The sequence below is a fragment of the Hemitrygon akajei genome, chromosome 9 (genome assembly GCF_048418815.1).
Source record: "Hemitrygon akajei chromosome 9, sHemAka1.3, whole genome shotgun sequence".
Classification (NCBI taxonomy): domain Eukaryota; kingdom Metazoa; phylum Chordata; class Chondrichthyes; order Myliobatiformes; family Dasyatidae; genus Hemitrygon; species Hemitrygon akajei.
This window is the reverse complement of record NC_133132.1, coordinates 125020164-125035228: the sequence shown is the minus strand read 5'-3', so window position 1 is coordinate 125035228 and position 15065 is coordinate 125020164. Positions and strand designations below refer to the sequence as shown.

Below are 15065 nucleotides of genomic sequence, written 5' to 3'. Positions count from 1 at the left end.
AGTTGCAATTCACACAGGTGCCTCTAAGAACAATGGTCAACTCCGTGGCATTGTCTCTCATTTCCTGGGTCCAAGACCCGAATTAATAGCGATCTTGCGATTCTCTTGAAGGAGGGGGCTGAGGTCATGACACCTCCCCTCTTAAAAGTTTTTTTACCAGCGGTTAAAAACAAGTTGGTACAGGATCTTTTTTTTTGGACTTTAACATACTACACAAGCTTTTCTCTTCACAGAGTACTACCGTTATACATTCCAGTCAGTATCTAAACAGGTAACAATTACAGTGCCCCTTTCTTTAATATCTTAACATCACGTACCGTACTAAAGTCTGGTAGCACCAAACTTCAGCTCAATAACCACCTATTTTTATTTATTTTCTTCAGCAACACAACTAAGGAGGTGTGATCTTAGCTTAGGTGCATCTACAAAAGTTTATACAAATACTAATCGTTTCGGTCGTGTTATTTCACCGGCAGGTCTCCAAAAGGGTTGTCTTTATTAGTCACCGGCTTGGGCGCAAACCCGTACAACCGGCGTCGCTGTTTAAAAATGACAATTTCTATTAACCCTCTTCTCTTTCCCGGGGAGTCCCCCCGTGGGGAACCTGAGTAATTTGGCGAGGTACTCTCCCGCCTTTCCTTTCCTCGAGGGTTATCCTCTTAACTCCGTGTCCCCAACCTAGTCCATCATGGGAATTTCCGCCCAATTCCTTAATGCTACACAGGTAGTTAACCCTTTTGTCAAGACCATACAGGCTGGTGTGTTTTAGTTCGAACCTTTTTCTCCGGCCGCATTTAAATTTTGGCTTCCTCACAGCGCTTTCTCGAATAACAATAGCGTGTGAGGCCCCTTTACATTCCAAATCAGCCTGTAATCGATGCGCAGGCATCAATCTAGACTTTAACTTTTTCCCATTCGATTTGGGAACTACAGATTTTCCGTTCTCCTCCACAACAACAGTTATCTCTCCATTCGTAAACTCCACCTTAACTCTGAACACCCCCTTCAGCACAGACACCTTCTTTCCCGAACCAAGTCTATCTGATCCAAAAGGACGGCCGTCTCGTCCAGCTGAGTCAAATACCTCAGACTTCTTCTGAGCTCCGTGACTAGGTTCAGGACCACGTGCATCCCCATCTTGGACACACTCAAACGGGGCATTGGCCTCTTCCAGGCTTTCGATACCCGTACCCTTTTCAAATTCTAAATTCCCCTGATCCTCCCAGTTACTCTCTGGGCAACTCACTTCCGGAGTAACCTCAACCCCGCGGGCTGAAACAACCCCATCTGCCAACCCAGCAGACTTCTTCAAGGTAATGGCATCCTTTTCATCTAGGACTGCCCTCATCTCATAATCGGGAACACCTTTATAACTCTCAACTTCTTCAAATAGGGCTGCCACCCCATACAGATCATCCATGTCCAGTTCTGGACCTTTTAACAGCTTTATCTGTTTCTCATCTTTGTTTCCTACCTCTAGGATCTTTCTCTTCGCTAAGGGAGGATCTACCTTCTCTCCCTTACCCCCTTTTACGTTACTATTCCTCGTTCTACCGCCCTCGAAACCCTTGTAGCACAGGGTCGGTAAAAACGTCTGAGCCAATTTTAAACTGCTCGCTTTCTCAGCTGCCGTTCTCGACAGGCTGCGAGTGTCCGCGCATGCGGGATAGCTCGGGGACTCTATGGGCGGGGCCTCAACACGCACCGGTCGGCGGGTCATAGTCATGGCCGACCAAACTTTTCCTCATGCTAAATCGTTCCCAAGGAGGACGTCCACATCAGTTCTCAGGAAATCTGATGGCACCCCCATTTCAACTGATCCATACACCAGCTCACAATCCAAAATGACCCTACGCAAAGACACCCTTTCTGTCCCTTTTCCTATTCCTCTCAGGGCTACCTCGCCCGTCGGGGGTCCGAATGGTAATACGTTACGGCTAATTAATGATAGCTCCGCCCCCGTGTCTCTCCAAATCCGTACGGGGATAGGCGGGTCCCCCTTCCTCACAGACACGGTTCCGTGTGACAGATAAATCTCCGACCCTTCACGCTCTCTGCTCCCCTGGGACCCTCTTGCCGATTTTCTGATTACCACTGCACACCCGATAGGGATCGCTGCTCTCTCTCTCTCTGGCTCCTTTCTCTGACCAAAGCATTTAGATGCAATATGACCCACCTTTCCACAATTAAAACAGGTTAAACCAGGAAATATCCAGGTTTCCTGTCTGTTATCCTCACTTTTTCTGCTAGCTCCCGGCGGGATCTCCGCCTTAGCCGGCGGGTTTTCCCTACCATTCCGACGGTCTCTCGGGTAACTTTTTGGCGAGGAAAACTTTGTCTTGTGGGTTAGGGCATATTCATCTGCGAACCTAGCAATTTCTGAGATGGACTGATTCGTCCTCTCATTTAAATACATTCAGATCTCTTCCGGAACACAACCTTTAAATTCCTCAATCAAAAATAACTCCCTGATACACCCATAATTCTCGGCCACCTTTTCCGCGGTGCACCAACGGTCCAAGAGCACACCCTTCTCATGGGCTAGCTCGGTATACGTTTGATTCCACCCTTTCCTTAAATTTTGGAACCTTTGTCTATACGCCTCAGGTACTAACTCGTAACCTCGGAGAATGGCCTCCTTTACTTGATCATAATTCCCTTCCCCTTCTGGGGGCAACGTGGCATATGCCCGCTGTGCTTTCCCTCGTAACACACTTTGTAACAACGCCACCCACTGCTCTCTGGGCCACTTCTGATTCACTGCCACCTTTTCAAAAAGCAAGAAGTAACTATCAACATCCGTCTCCTCGAAGGGGGGGACCAATCTCAACGCCCGACTAACATCAAACCCCTCCTCTCTCTCTTGCCCTTGATCTCTTCGCTCTTGCTTTCGCCTGTCCAGCTCCAATTCATGGCTCCTTTGTTTCTCTTTCTCTTCTGCTTCTGCTTCTAGCTGCTTTAGCTGGAGCTCATGACCCCGTTTCATCTCTAATTCCTCTAGTTTGAACACCTGCTCCCTTTCCTTTTCCTTTTCCTTTTCCTTTGCAGCCCGTTCCTCAGCCTTTTCCTTTGCAGCCCGTTCCTCAGCCTTTTCAGCTGCTTCTAGCTGCTTTACTTTAAGATCATGGTCCAACCTTACTTTCTCCAACTCTGATCTGTCCCACTCGCTAATTTCTTTTCGGGGATATTTTCCAAATCCTCAGCTGCAAACACCTCCTTTTCAATGTAATACTGATTTATGACCCCTCGCACTTCCTGCTTTTTCATTGATGACCTCACCGCTGCGAGGCCTAACCCCTTTGCCAGATTTACCAAGTCTGATTTGGTAGCCATCCCTAGCGCCTCTACAGTCGGGTTTCTCATAAATTCACCCACATCCATCTTTGCTGGTTTCCTGTCTGGCTACCTGCGTAACCAGATTTAAGTTTAGACTTACAGCACGATTCACTGACCCTCCCCTTTGGTTTCAAATCCGGGACGAGCAACCCACTTGTTACGTTCCCCAGTAACCGGGTAATTTACCAGCAAAGATAGACGGGTCCGCTGAGCCTGGTGCAACTATTTTCAAACGTTTTATTCATAAAGGGGCACAAACATATGGTTAATACAAAACATTCAGATCATATACATCGTCAAAACTCAATCTAAAGCATAGGTGTAGTAATAATCAATCAAAAATGAGCTCTATCGTTGTCTAGGGGTTAAACAATTTGTCCAATTGAAATATAAAAGTCTCGCCAGTTCATGGAGGCTTTTTGCCTCTTGAGGGACCGTGTTCATGGGTTGGACAGAGAAAATAAACTTGCCAGCCTTCTGGACTCAAAAGCTTGAGATCGAGAACGGGAGTTCCTCGTTGTCAGTCCGAACTCCTCTTCGGGGATATTAGCCACTCGATTCCCTAGCTAGGGGATCCGAATCACACGTGGCTTCCGAGCAGCTTCCCGTTATTACGAGAGGAATGAGCGATGGTGTCCGTCTAGTGCATCGCTGGAGTACCCCCTCCAGCGGTCTCCTTTTTATCATGGCTGGCAGATTTGTAAATGTCAATCAAGGTAGGGTGAGGCCATCCCCACACCACATTGCCCGAGGGTGTCCATGTCCCTGATATCTGGCACGTACTTTAGAGTTGCAATTCACACAGGTGCCTCTAAGAACAATGGTCAACTCCGTGGCATTGTCTCTCATTTCCTGGGTCCAAGACCCGAATTAATAGCGATCTTGCGATTCTCTTGAAGGAGGGGGCTGAGGTCATGACAGGAAACACCAATGCCCTTGAACAAAAAATCAGACAAAAATGGTGGATACAGCCCCATCACAGGTAAAGAATGGTTTAGAGAGAAATGGGCCAAAATGAGCAAATGGGACCAGCTTAGATGGTCAACTTGGTTAGCATGGATGAGTTGAGCCAAAGAATAATAGTCCTTAAATTTCAATTGTTAAAGGAGATGAGCAATGAGTTCCCTTGTTCATTTAGACCACAAATGCTCAATTAACAATAGTTCCACATTTAGTAATTCACATGCAAAGACTTATTTAAGTTGAAGTGCTATGCAAAACCTTTCACTCCTCGAGCATTTTTCCACTTCGGGTATGTTTTTATTCATAACCCACAGCAGTGTTTTAATTGTTGTGACTTTTCAAAACTTTTCTGGGTGATTACCTGTTTTATTCTCTATAAATCTGAGCATATTGAAAACTGCCTGTAACTCAGCACATTTCAAGTGAAATGGGGGACTGATAAAAGGCCTTAGACTGAAATGTTGAGTTTTTATTCCACTAGATAAATGCTGCAATGTGATCTGTTGAGTTTCTCCAGCATTTTGTGTGTGTTGCACAAATAAGCTTCTGCATTTGGTATACACCAGTAATACCTGTTGTCTATAAAGAGTTTTATAGGTATTAGTTTTCCAAACCCAAGGTGCTTACTGAAATTTCACTAATTTTCTTATCTTCAACAGTGACTTTGGCAGGAAACTATGGAGACAGTGATTTTCAGCCACTATAGTTGTAAATTGATTTATCTAACTATTTGTTTTATATAATAAATTGAATTTATTGACAGAAAGATACAAATTCCTAAATTTTCTGCATTTTTAAAATAATTTCTCCTTTCATAGAACATTGGAAGAAAATGTGTATAAGATCTCTCTATCATTGGCTCAGCGTTACAATATCCCCCTCTGGGAACTTTACATGACACATTTGGAATTCCTTTTCACAGATAGTGGGTAAGTAGCTATAAAAACTAAGCAGTACATTCATATTAATATCTCTTTTATTTCACATATTTGTAGGCATAATTCTCAATGTTCATTTGCCGTGAAGAAGAAATGATAGCAATTCCAGAGATTGGATAGATGGGATTTTATGCTCAGATGCAACACTGAGCTCACTGCTTAAGTCCAAAGTAAATTTAGATTTGTCTTTTACAGTCCTCTACTCTCTCACTGAGAACTTCTTCCCCAGAACTCTTACTGTGACGTCAAAGCCCAGACAGTTATAAGAGATTCATGCTGCAAGGCTTCAGAAGCTCAAGGAAAGGCTGAAAGTGGTTCTGAGCAAAGCCCCAAATGAGATGGACTTTTACACTTGATTTATTGACAAACAAGCTTTCCTTCAGGACAGAGGAAGTCTTAACTTTAGAAATCATCAGTGTGACAGATTGACAAATAAGGCTTTAGGGAGCAAAGGAACTGCAGGCTTCCCTTCCCAGTAGAGACTTGTGCTAAAAATGTCCACACAAAGCATTTTCTTGTAGGAGTTGCTGTAAAGCAATCAGCAGCAAGAATTGGCTCAGTTTTTTTTTGTAGCAGCCATAGAGAATTGTAGTGTTTTAGACTGACAACAACAAACTTGGCTTAGACTGGGGAGCTAAACCTCTGATCTGTTCTGATGCTTTTCAACATTCAAGATTGTTTATTGTCATTCTGCAGTACCTACGTGTAAAGGAGAATGAAATGATTGTTACTCCAGATCCAATGCATCATTAAAAAAAACACAGCATACAGAACACAATATAAAAATGCATTAATTATATATACGATCAGTTTAAATACCTGGTCTGATCATATGTGCATGAAGTGACAGGAGTATCTGTATATAAGGTGCAGTGGGGTGATTTAATAGGTGGAGGTGTTGATCATCCTGATGGCTTGGGGGAAGTAACTCCTTTTGAGTCTGGTTGTCCTGGTATGGTTGCTGCATAGCCTCTTCCCTGATGGAAACGAGGCACATAGTCCATTAGTACGGTGGGTGGGATCTCTTGGGAAACATTTTACCCACAGTGTAATTAGGGAGAAATGACTGCTATAATATCATAAAATGGCTCATGTGTCAAGAGTAAGAGATAATGTGGGTGGAGTGACTGATAAAAGGATTAATTTACAATAATTTATGCTAACTTTACAATGGGTGATTTAACTAGCATTAATGAATACCTAGTCTCTGCCGATGGTGATGTGGCATCCACACCCGGACTTCAGAGTAAGAGGTCGCAGAATCGAATCCAGCCAGCTCCTTGCAAGAGTTCTGCCTGTGCTGGGTTGAGCGTCAACCTAAAAACTCAGCCTCATAAAACAGACAAATGCTTAAGAAACAGCTGGCCGATGCACTAAAAAAGGTGCGGGGTGGAACTCTATGGGTAACTAGCATGTGGAAATGCACTGAAGCTCATCTTCTCTATGCAGTAGATGGTCATAACAAATAAGCAGCATAAAACTGAAAGGACTTATCAAAAACCTACATTGAAGCTATCAGCAGTGCAGCAGTTAAAACATTTGTTCTCAAAAACTCACTCCATATTGGAGTCCCAGTACTCGGCATCAATTTGCTGAACTGCACTTGTGGCATAGTTTGCTTAGGTTTCAGCTAAGTGGTATCTCCATACTGATGTCTCCACCTTGTTTATTTAAAGATTTTGATTGAAAAATCCAATCACTGAAGCCTACATGGAACCTTTTGTTTTTAATTTCAGGCTTTCAACTAAAGAAATTGAAAGTCGAGTCTTGACTCTTAACCTTTTTGATGTATTGAAAAGCAAGCCAGAAGCATTTCATGAGCACATGACAAAGTATGTTTACCCAGGGATTGATGGTATGGATCACATCCGATTGCTTTATTATTTCACTCTACTTGAAAGTTGTGGCTGTGCTGAATTGATGAAACAACCCATCAAACCAGACACTCATGTAAAGTTGCTGAAAAAACTCAAGGTCATTGCTCCAGGTAGGGGTACTTGGCTTTTCAAAGGTTCATTTATTTATCTATATTATGTAGTCACAGGGCTTTTGTTAGATGTTTTATTATGTATTATTAAGAGGCTCAAGAGAGAAATAAGTCATTAATAAAATTTTCTAAGTATTCATTTAGGACATCACCTAACTCCTCCAACTTCAGGTGCATGGTTCTTCTTTTATCCCGATCAGTCCTACGTTCACTCTAGTCATCTTTCTGTTCTTTACATACAGCATATGCACAATGCCTTGGTGTTTCCCTTAATCCTACTCACCAGGCCTATAGAATCATAGAAAACTAAGGCATGGAAACAGGCCCTACGGCTCACCTAGTGCATGCCAATAAATTAATCTGCCCAGTCCCATTGACCTGCACCCCTGCATACCCCTCCCATCCATGTACATATCCAAATTTCTCCTAAATGTTGAAATCGACCCTGCATCCGCTACTTGCGCTGGCAGCTCCTTCTACAGTCTTGCCACACTCTGAATAAAGAAGTTCCCCCTCATGTTCCATTTAAACTTGTCACCTTCCATGCTTAATCCATGACCTCTAGTTGGAGTCTGTGGAAAAAGCCTGCTTGCATTTATCCTATATATACTCCTGATAATTTTGTATACCTCTATTAAATTTTTCCTCAATCTTCAACTTCTAGGGAATAAAATCCTAACCTTTTCAACCTTTTCCTATAACTCAGGTTATAACTCCTCAACTCCTGGCAACCTCCTTGTAAAGTTTCTTTGCACTCTTTCAATCTTATTTACATTATTCTTGTAAGCAGATGAACAAAACTGCACAGAATTTTCCAAATTTGGCCTCACAAACATCTTATACAATTTCAACATAACATCCCAAGTCCTGTACTCAATACATTGATTTATGAAGGCTAATATATCAAAGGCTTTCTGAACGACTATCTACCTGTAATGCGACTTTCAAGGAATTATGGATCTGTATTCCTTGTACTCCTCAGTGTTCTACCGCTCACTGCTTAAGACCTACCCTGACTGGTCCTCCCAAAATGTAACACCTCACACTTGTCTGTATTAAATTCCATCTACCATTTTTCAGTCCATTCTTGATGTCATCCACAAATTTACTGATCCATTTTCTCACATTATTATCCAGATATAGATGACAAGCAACAATGGACCCAGCACCGATCCCTGTGGCACACTAGTCAGAGAGGGAACCATCTATTACCACTCTCTGGCTTCTTCTGCAAAGACAATGTCTAATCTACCTCATTTTGAATACCAAGCGACTGAACCGTCTCATGTCTCCTTCTAGTTCTCCCAAGTCCCGTCTTCAGCTACCTAGTAACTCTCAAGAATTCTGTTTGATCTTTGCTTCATAAAACTGAAATATGCTTCTTACTTCCTCTTGACTAAATGTTCTACTTCTCTTGTTAGCCATGTTTCCTTCACCTTACTGTCCTTTGCCTGCCTCAGTGGGACAAACTTATCCAGAACCCCATGCAAGTGTTCCCTAAACAACCCTCACATTTCCATTGTACACTTCCCTGTATTTATCCTCCTAAGATCCTGCTTAAGCAGCATCATAATTTGCATTCTCCCAGTTAAATACTTCTCCATAGCGTCTGCAACCAACACTTGTCCAAGTCTGTTTTAGAGGACAGATATTTAATAGGTAAAAGTGAGGAGCAATACTTAGTACAAAAAAGACTAACTTTTAAAGGAAGTCTGTTTAAATAGTGAAGTAAGAAAGGGATCCAAGGATATGTATTTAATAATTATTAAATAATGAAGATTAAAAAGGTTTTTTAAAGCAACCACTATCACAATATTTTAAAAAAGGGACAATGTTTATATTTTTAAATCACATTTAGTGGAATACCACACATCACATAATACTCATCTTCATTTTCAATTAAAAGCCATACTGCCACTGGAAAGGCAGAAGTAAGAGTTAAAAAAGAAACCGAACTTGAGAGGTTTCAGTCATTAGGAATGACAGAAAGAGCAGGAGCCCACTTCTGGAACATTGAAGGCTAAAGACTGAGCTAACAGTGGTGCAGAAATCTGTGTCGTTCATTATTTTTGTTACATTGTTCAGAAACTGAAGATACTAAGCGGATTATTATGCATTCAGAGTTTATTTAGGATAACTTGAATGTTTGTAGGTGACTGAAAGTATTATTTTTGAATATGTCTCATTCTTACTAATAAGGTCATATGATAAAATTGTATTTGTAAAAAAGTACTTATTTGTTCCTTTTGTATGCTGACTTTGTTTCATTTGTTCTTTATTAGACCTTAATTATAAGAAGCTGACAGATGGAAACACTGATCCTTTGGAATCATTAGAACCGGTTCTCACTAGCCAGAATGTCTTATCAATTTCCAAACTGGCTTCCAAAATTCCTGGGAAAGATGCTATAATGCTCTCTCCAAATCTCATCTATGCTACATGGCTTTGTAAGCTTTTTTGGATTGGAGATTTCCAGCTTATTAAAACACCACCACAGACAGTAACCGAATGGTTGCATGCATATGATACATGTGCAAAGTATTTTGACAGGCTTTCTCCTGCGAATATTATTGAATTTGTGGATGACATCACCTTCTCTGCTAATGCTGTAAACAAGGTACTTAAAAATTTTTTTTTGGATGCAAGAGGGGAAACGGAATCATATTTACTTGAAGCTAAACGTGTAAGTGGCAGTTGCAGCACGATATGGAATTCCAACAGTGGCAGATCTAATAGAACTTGTGTGCATTTCTAATTTCAGCACTGTATAATAACAAATCAAGGTATGTTTCCCACAAACTAACCTGCAACCATGTTAAGACTTCTACCTATCAACTTTGAATGTCACTGTAACATCCAGTGAGCTGATTTAGCACAATTTGACTACAACTAGAGGTTGTGGGTTAAGGGTGAAAGGTGAAAAGTTTTAAGGGGAACATGAGGGGAAAGCTCTTTACTCAGAGGGACAAGAGAATGTGGACAAGTGGCCAACAGAAGAGACAGCTGCCAGGAAGCTTGATTCCAGCGTTTAAGAGATGGTCGGATAGGTACATGGATGGTAGGGACATGGCGGGCTATGGTCCCAGTGCAAGTTGATGGGAGTAGGCAGTTTAAGTGGCTTGGCTTGGCGTGGACTAGATGGGTCATAGGTCTTACTTCTGTGTTGTGCCTTTCTATGACTATGATTCTGTCTCTAATCTTTAGAACATTAAATTTTAGTTATTTAAGATTCTTATGACCAAATAATCATTTTGGGATAAGATAGAAGCTGAAATATCAAATATTTTACAAGCATTTATTATTGTCACATGTACCAAAATATGGTGAAAAGCTTGTCTTGCCTACAGTTCATACAGATCAAATGATTACACAGTGCATTAAGGTAGAACAAGGTAAAATAATAATAATGCAAAATAAAGTCTAACAGATACAGAGTAAGTGCAGTGAAGGTAAACAATTGGTGCAAGTTCATAACGAGGTAGATTGTGAAGCTAAGAGTCTATTTCATCATACTACTGAACTATTGTAACAGCAGGACAGAAGCTGTCCTTGAGCTAAGACAGGTTTGCTTTCGATCTTTATTGTTTTCTGCCCAGTGAAAAAGGAGGAAAGAGAATGTCTGTTGTGGGTGGGATCTTTATTTATGCTGGCTGCTTTACTGAGGCAGTGAGAAGTGCAGACAGAGTACATCGAGGGGGAGCTATGTGATGTACTGAGCTGTATCCACAACTGCTGTTTTTTGTTGTCATTGCAGAGCAGTTGCCATATAAAGCTGTTATGAATCCAGATAGGATGCTTTCTGTGGTGTATCAATAAAAGTTGGTATGGGTCAATGGGGAAATGCCAAATTTCTTTAACCTCTTGAGGAAGTAGAGGTATTGGTGAGCTTTCCTTCCTGTGTCATATAAGTGGTTGGTGACCAGCACAGGCTGTTGGTGATGTTCACTCCTCGAAACCCTTTCAACTTCAACACAATGATGTAGACAGAGGCAAGTGCACCACCCCTTTTCCTGAAGTCAATTTTCGGCTTGTTTGTGTTGTTATTGAGGAAAAGGTTGTTGTCATGATACCATGTTACTGAACTCTCTGTCTCTTTCTTAGTACGTATGTTTCTAAGTACATTTTCCTGTACTCAGACTTGTTATGTGAGATATGACCCACTACGATGGTATTACCTGCAAATTTGTAGATGGAACTAGAGTAGAATCTGGCCAGGAGTTTATATGGAGTAGAGTAGAGGGCTGACAACATAACCTTGTGGAGCACTTGTACTTAGAATAATTGTGGCACAGGTATTGCTACTTATCCCTACTGATTGTCATCTGTTGGTTAGGAAGTGCAGTGGAGGCGTTGACTCCCAGAGCCTCTAGTTTGGTGATGGATTTGCTTCAAATAGAAAGCAGATCATGTCTTGATATGTGCCAAGGAACTAAATTGCATCTGCTTTTTCTTTCACTGCTATGCATTTGAAAATATTTTTTTCTTTCTTGAAACACGTGACTATTTTAGGCTGTTTAGGATCATTCTAAAAATTATATTGAACACTTCCTTCCCAGGTGGAAATCTGAATTCCATATCTAGGACATACAAGAAAATATAATTCCCCAAGCAATGCTTGAGAATTCTGGGGAAAATTAATTACATGCCATTACCCTGTGAGCCACACCCCATTCTTACAGTTTCTACCATCTTATCTTCCTCCACCCCATACTGAAAATACTGGTCCATGATCTTTTCTTCACAGGCTTCAATTCCCTTTTACTTTTATCCTCTTCCACCACAACTCCTGATCTGTGCTACCTTCCAAGAGGACTGATCATGACCTTCATTTTTTATTTTCTTCTCCCTCCACAAAATGTTGTGCCAAAAATGCGCACATACCCTTGAACCTATGATTTACTCACTGGCACTCTGAGTGTCTCCCCTCAGAAAATAATAAAGCTATGGGATTTAATATAGGGTTGGAACATGTGACCACTACTTGGAAAGTTCTCACTTGCAAATAGTGACTACATTGAGCACATCTGAATATTACAAGGCCCTGTCAACAACATCATACTTTTGACAGAATTTGGCAGTGACTCTTTCTAGAAAATTCGATGCTGTTCTGGCTTTATTATTGAGCACAGGAAGTCACATGTCCAGCATAGATGCCAACAATAAAGCACTGTCTCAAAAATAAGTTTCTCAAATTGATAAGCAATGCAGGCAGCCAAATTTCCTTTAATAAAGAATGTGAAGAAAATTCATTATTGAAACATTACATATTTTGTAAACAGCAAAATGTTTAATAAATCACTTTTTGAATTTTAATGTAGAGGTTACAACTTTGCAGTGTTAAACTTAATAACATAATGTGATTATAATCTGATGTTTCAAGTCAATCAAATATCTTTTAATAAGATAATTCAATGTTGTTTCAGCAAAGTTTTTAATTGTGGTTCCTGATAGGTTGAAAGCATTAATCTATTCAATATTCACTGGAAATTGACAATTTCGATTTTTCTTGGAATGTGCCAATCACTCATTTTTATGTATGCTGCCAGTATTTATTGATTTAAAAATCCCTAAAAAGATGTTACTACACAATTAATAATCCTACAACCAAACAGCGTATTCAGTGGTGGCACAGTGCTTGAAAGCTGTCCCTCAGCTTCAGCAATCCAGGCTCAGTCCTGACCTCCAGTTTGGTATCTAAAAAGTTTACATGTCCTCCCTCCGGCCATATAGGTTTCACCCGCATTCTCGAGTTTACTCCCATGCCCCAAGGAGATAGTTTAGTGTGTAAATAAGTATTAATGTCTGTGAGCCATTGGTGGAAATGTGGAGAGCATAAAATCGGATTAATGCAGCTTATTTTTACTGTTCAGTATAGGTTGCAGGTCCTGCTTCCATATTCTCTGAATAAACAGAGAGCAAAACACATAGATTAGGCCAATAAAACTACACTTGTTACTTCTTCAGCATAGGTATTGGGTGATGGATGAACTATTGTGTACTTTGTCTCAGAAATGTGGAAGAGATGAGTGTTGCTCAGAGCTGTAATGGTAATGGAAATTTAAAGATATATGGATAAGATTGCTACTCTGCTTTTCATCATCTGTCTGAAAGTACTGGAGATTGGTTTAGAAAGCAGGTCTTTCCATCCATCACTGTCTTGCAAACAAATAATGGGTTTCTCAACCTGTGGTTGTCATTCACTCAGTTCGCCACCAACTCTAGTTCATGCCTGGAGTTTTACTCAGTCAGAGACCACATGACTTGATTTGTGTCAACAACTGCTGATTTGCTTTCTGAATCCTCCACCCTGCTGTAATCGCTTTATGATCAACTGCCTCTCTCCCATTCTGTAAATAAAACTTTTTTTTATTAAAATATGCAGCTACTAGGAAACTTTACAACATATTTCATTATATTGGATTTCTTGAGTGGATATATGAATCAACCCATCCAATTTAACCCCCTCTTAAACTGACAGAAGTCTAGGCAAACGTTGTATGAGTTTTCCTCTATGTACTTCGTTGGCTGAAACAGTAAAGCAGCCTGTTACCAGAACAAATCAGTGTTTGAAATGGGCAGTTCATTAAAGATTAGCTTTATTTGTCAAAACATTGAAATATAATGTGAATGTGTTGTTTTGTTTCAATGACCAACCCTGTCTGAGAATGTGCTGGGGCAGTTGCCATATCTCCTAAGCTAACATAGCATGCCTACAACTTGCTAACCATAACTTTTATGTTTTTGGAATGTACTGGAAAACCCACGCAGTCACGGGGATAACATACATACTCCTTACTGACAGGGGCAGGAAGTAGACCTGAGCTGAAAACATTCTACTTAGATGTCTTCTCACTTTGGAGAAGTACATGATACACAGCAAGATACTTGAGAAGCTAATTGTTTTTATTTGTGGAAACTTAAATCTTCTGCATGAAAGTATCTCTCTCATTGTCCTGGAAAGTGAATGGTTCATGAAAGCAAGAAAAAAAACAGCAAAACAAAAACTACTTGACACAGATCTTTGAACTTTACCTGAGCTGTAGAGTAGGATTGTAATGGAATGAGACACCACCCACATGGATGTCATTCAAGCCAGGGAAGCATGTATCTTCTGTTCCAAAGGCAATGATATTCATCAGTAGAGTTAAGTGCATGCGTATGGGCAGGTTATATATAATCAGTGTTTATACACCTACAGATGGAAAGCATGCATGGATTATCTGGGGGCATATAGAAATCTAGTCATTGTGGAGGTGGGAGGTCATTTTCCTCTTGTGAAGGTGGTGGCCAGCTCAAAGTCAACATTTGCTAACCCGGCTATGGTGCAGTGTTTGCTGGCAGACTTTACAATTTCCAGTGCAACAAAGGCAGAAGCCACTCAAGGTATGAGTGAAAATGTTAACATCTGTAGTCCAATCTTGGATTACTGCCGTTGTGTCTTTGGATTCCACTGTTGGTGAGGGCTCAGTGAATGCTATGGCACCTTGTCAATCTGTCTTTCAGGTGCTCACCACTGGGGAGTGAAAGTGCCATTTTGGAGCACAGATCAACTGGCAGTGCATTTGATCCTTCCAATATAAGAACAATTGTGTTAAGCTTTGTTTTCTGTATGGATTCAGCTTGCTGTCATCTTAACACTAGATTCTGCTCTTGGCAGCACTCTGGAAGTGTCATGTCCTCCAGCAATTTGTCCTGCAGCAGACTGCTTGGCTGGCTCGTGTCCTTTCCAGGGAGAGGGATAGTAACTCTGTATAATCCAAAACAGCTTTCATCTCACACATGACAGGATTTGTACTTCCAGCATTCCAACAGTGTCCTTACAGTTCACTGTCAGCCAGCCA

General features: G+C 41.0%; 1 protein-coding gene across 1 annotated transcript in view; it reads left to right on the top strand.

Annotated features, from left to right (window-relative positions):
- nbas (NBAS subunit of NRZ tethering complex) overlaps positions 1-15065 on the top strand; it is a 305288-nt gene that overhangs the window by 209857 nt on the left and 80366 nt on the right. The window contains exons 42-44 of the mRNA XM_073056940.1: positions 5118-5228; positions 6974-7224; positions 9507-9841. Coding sequence (XP_072913041.1) covers positions 5118-5228; positions 6974-7224; positions 9507-9841 — 697 coding nt within the window. The remainder of the gene's footprint in view (positions 1-5117; positions 5229-6973; positions 7225-9506; positions 9842-15065) is intronic.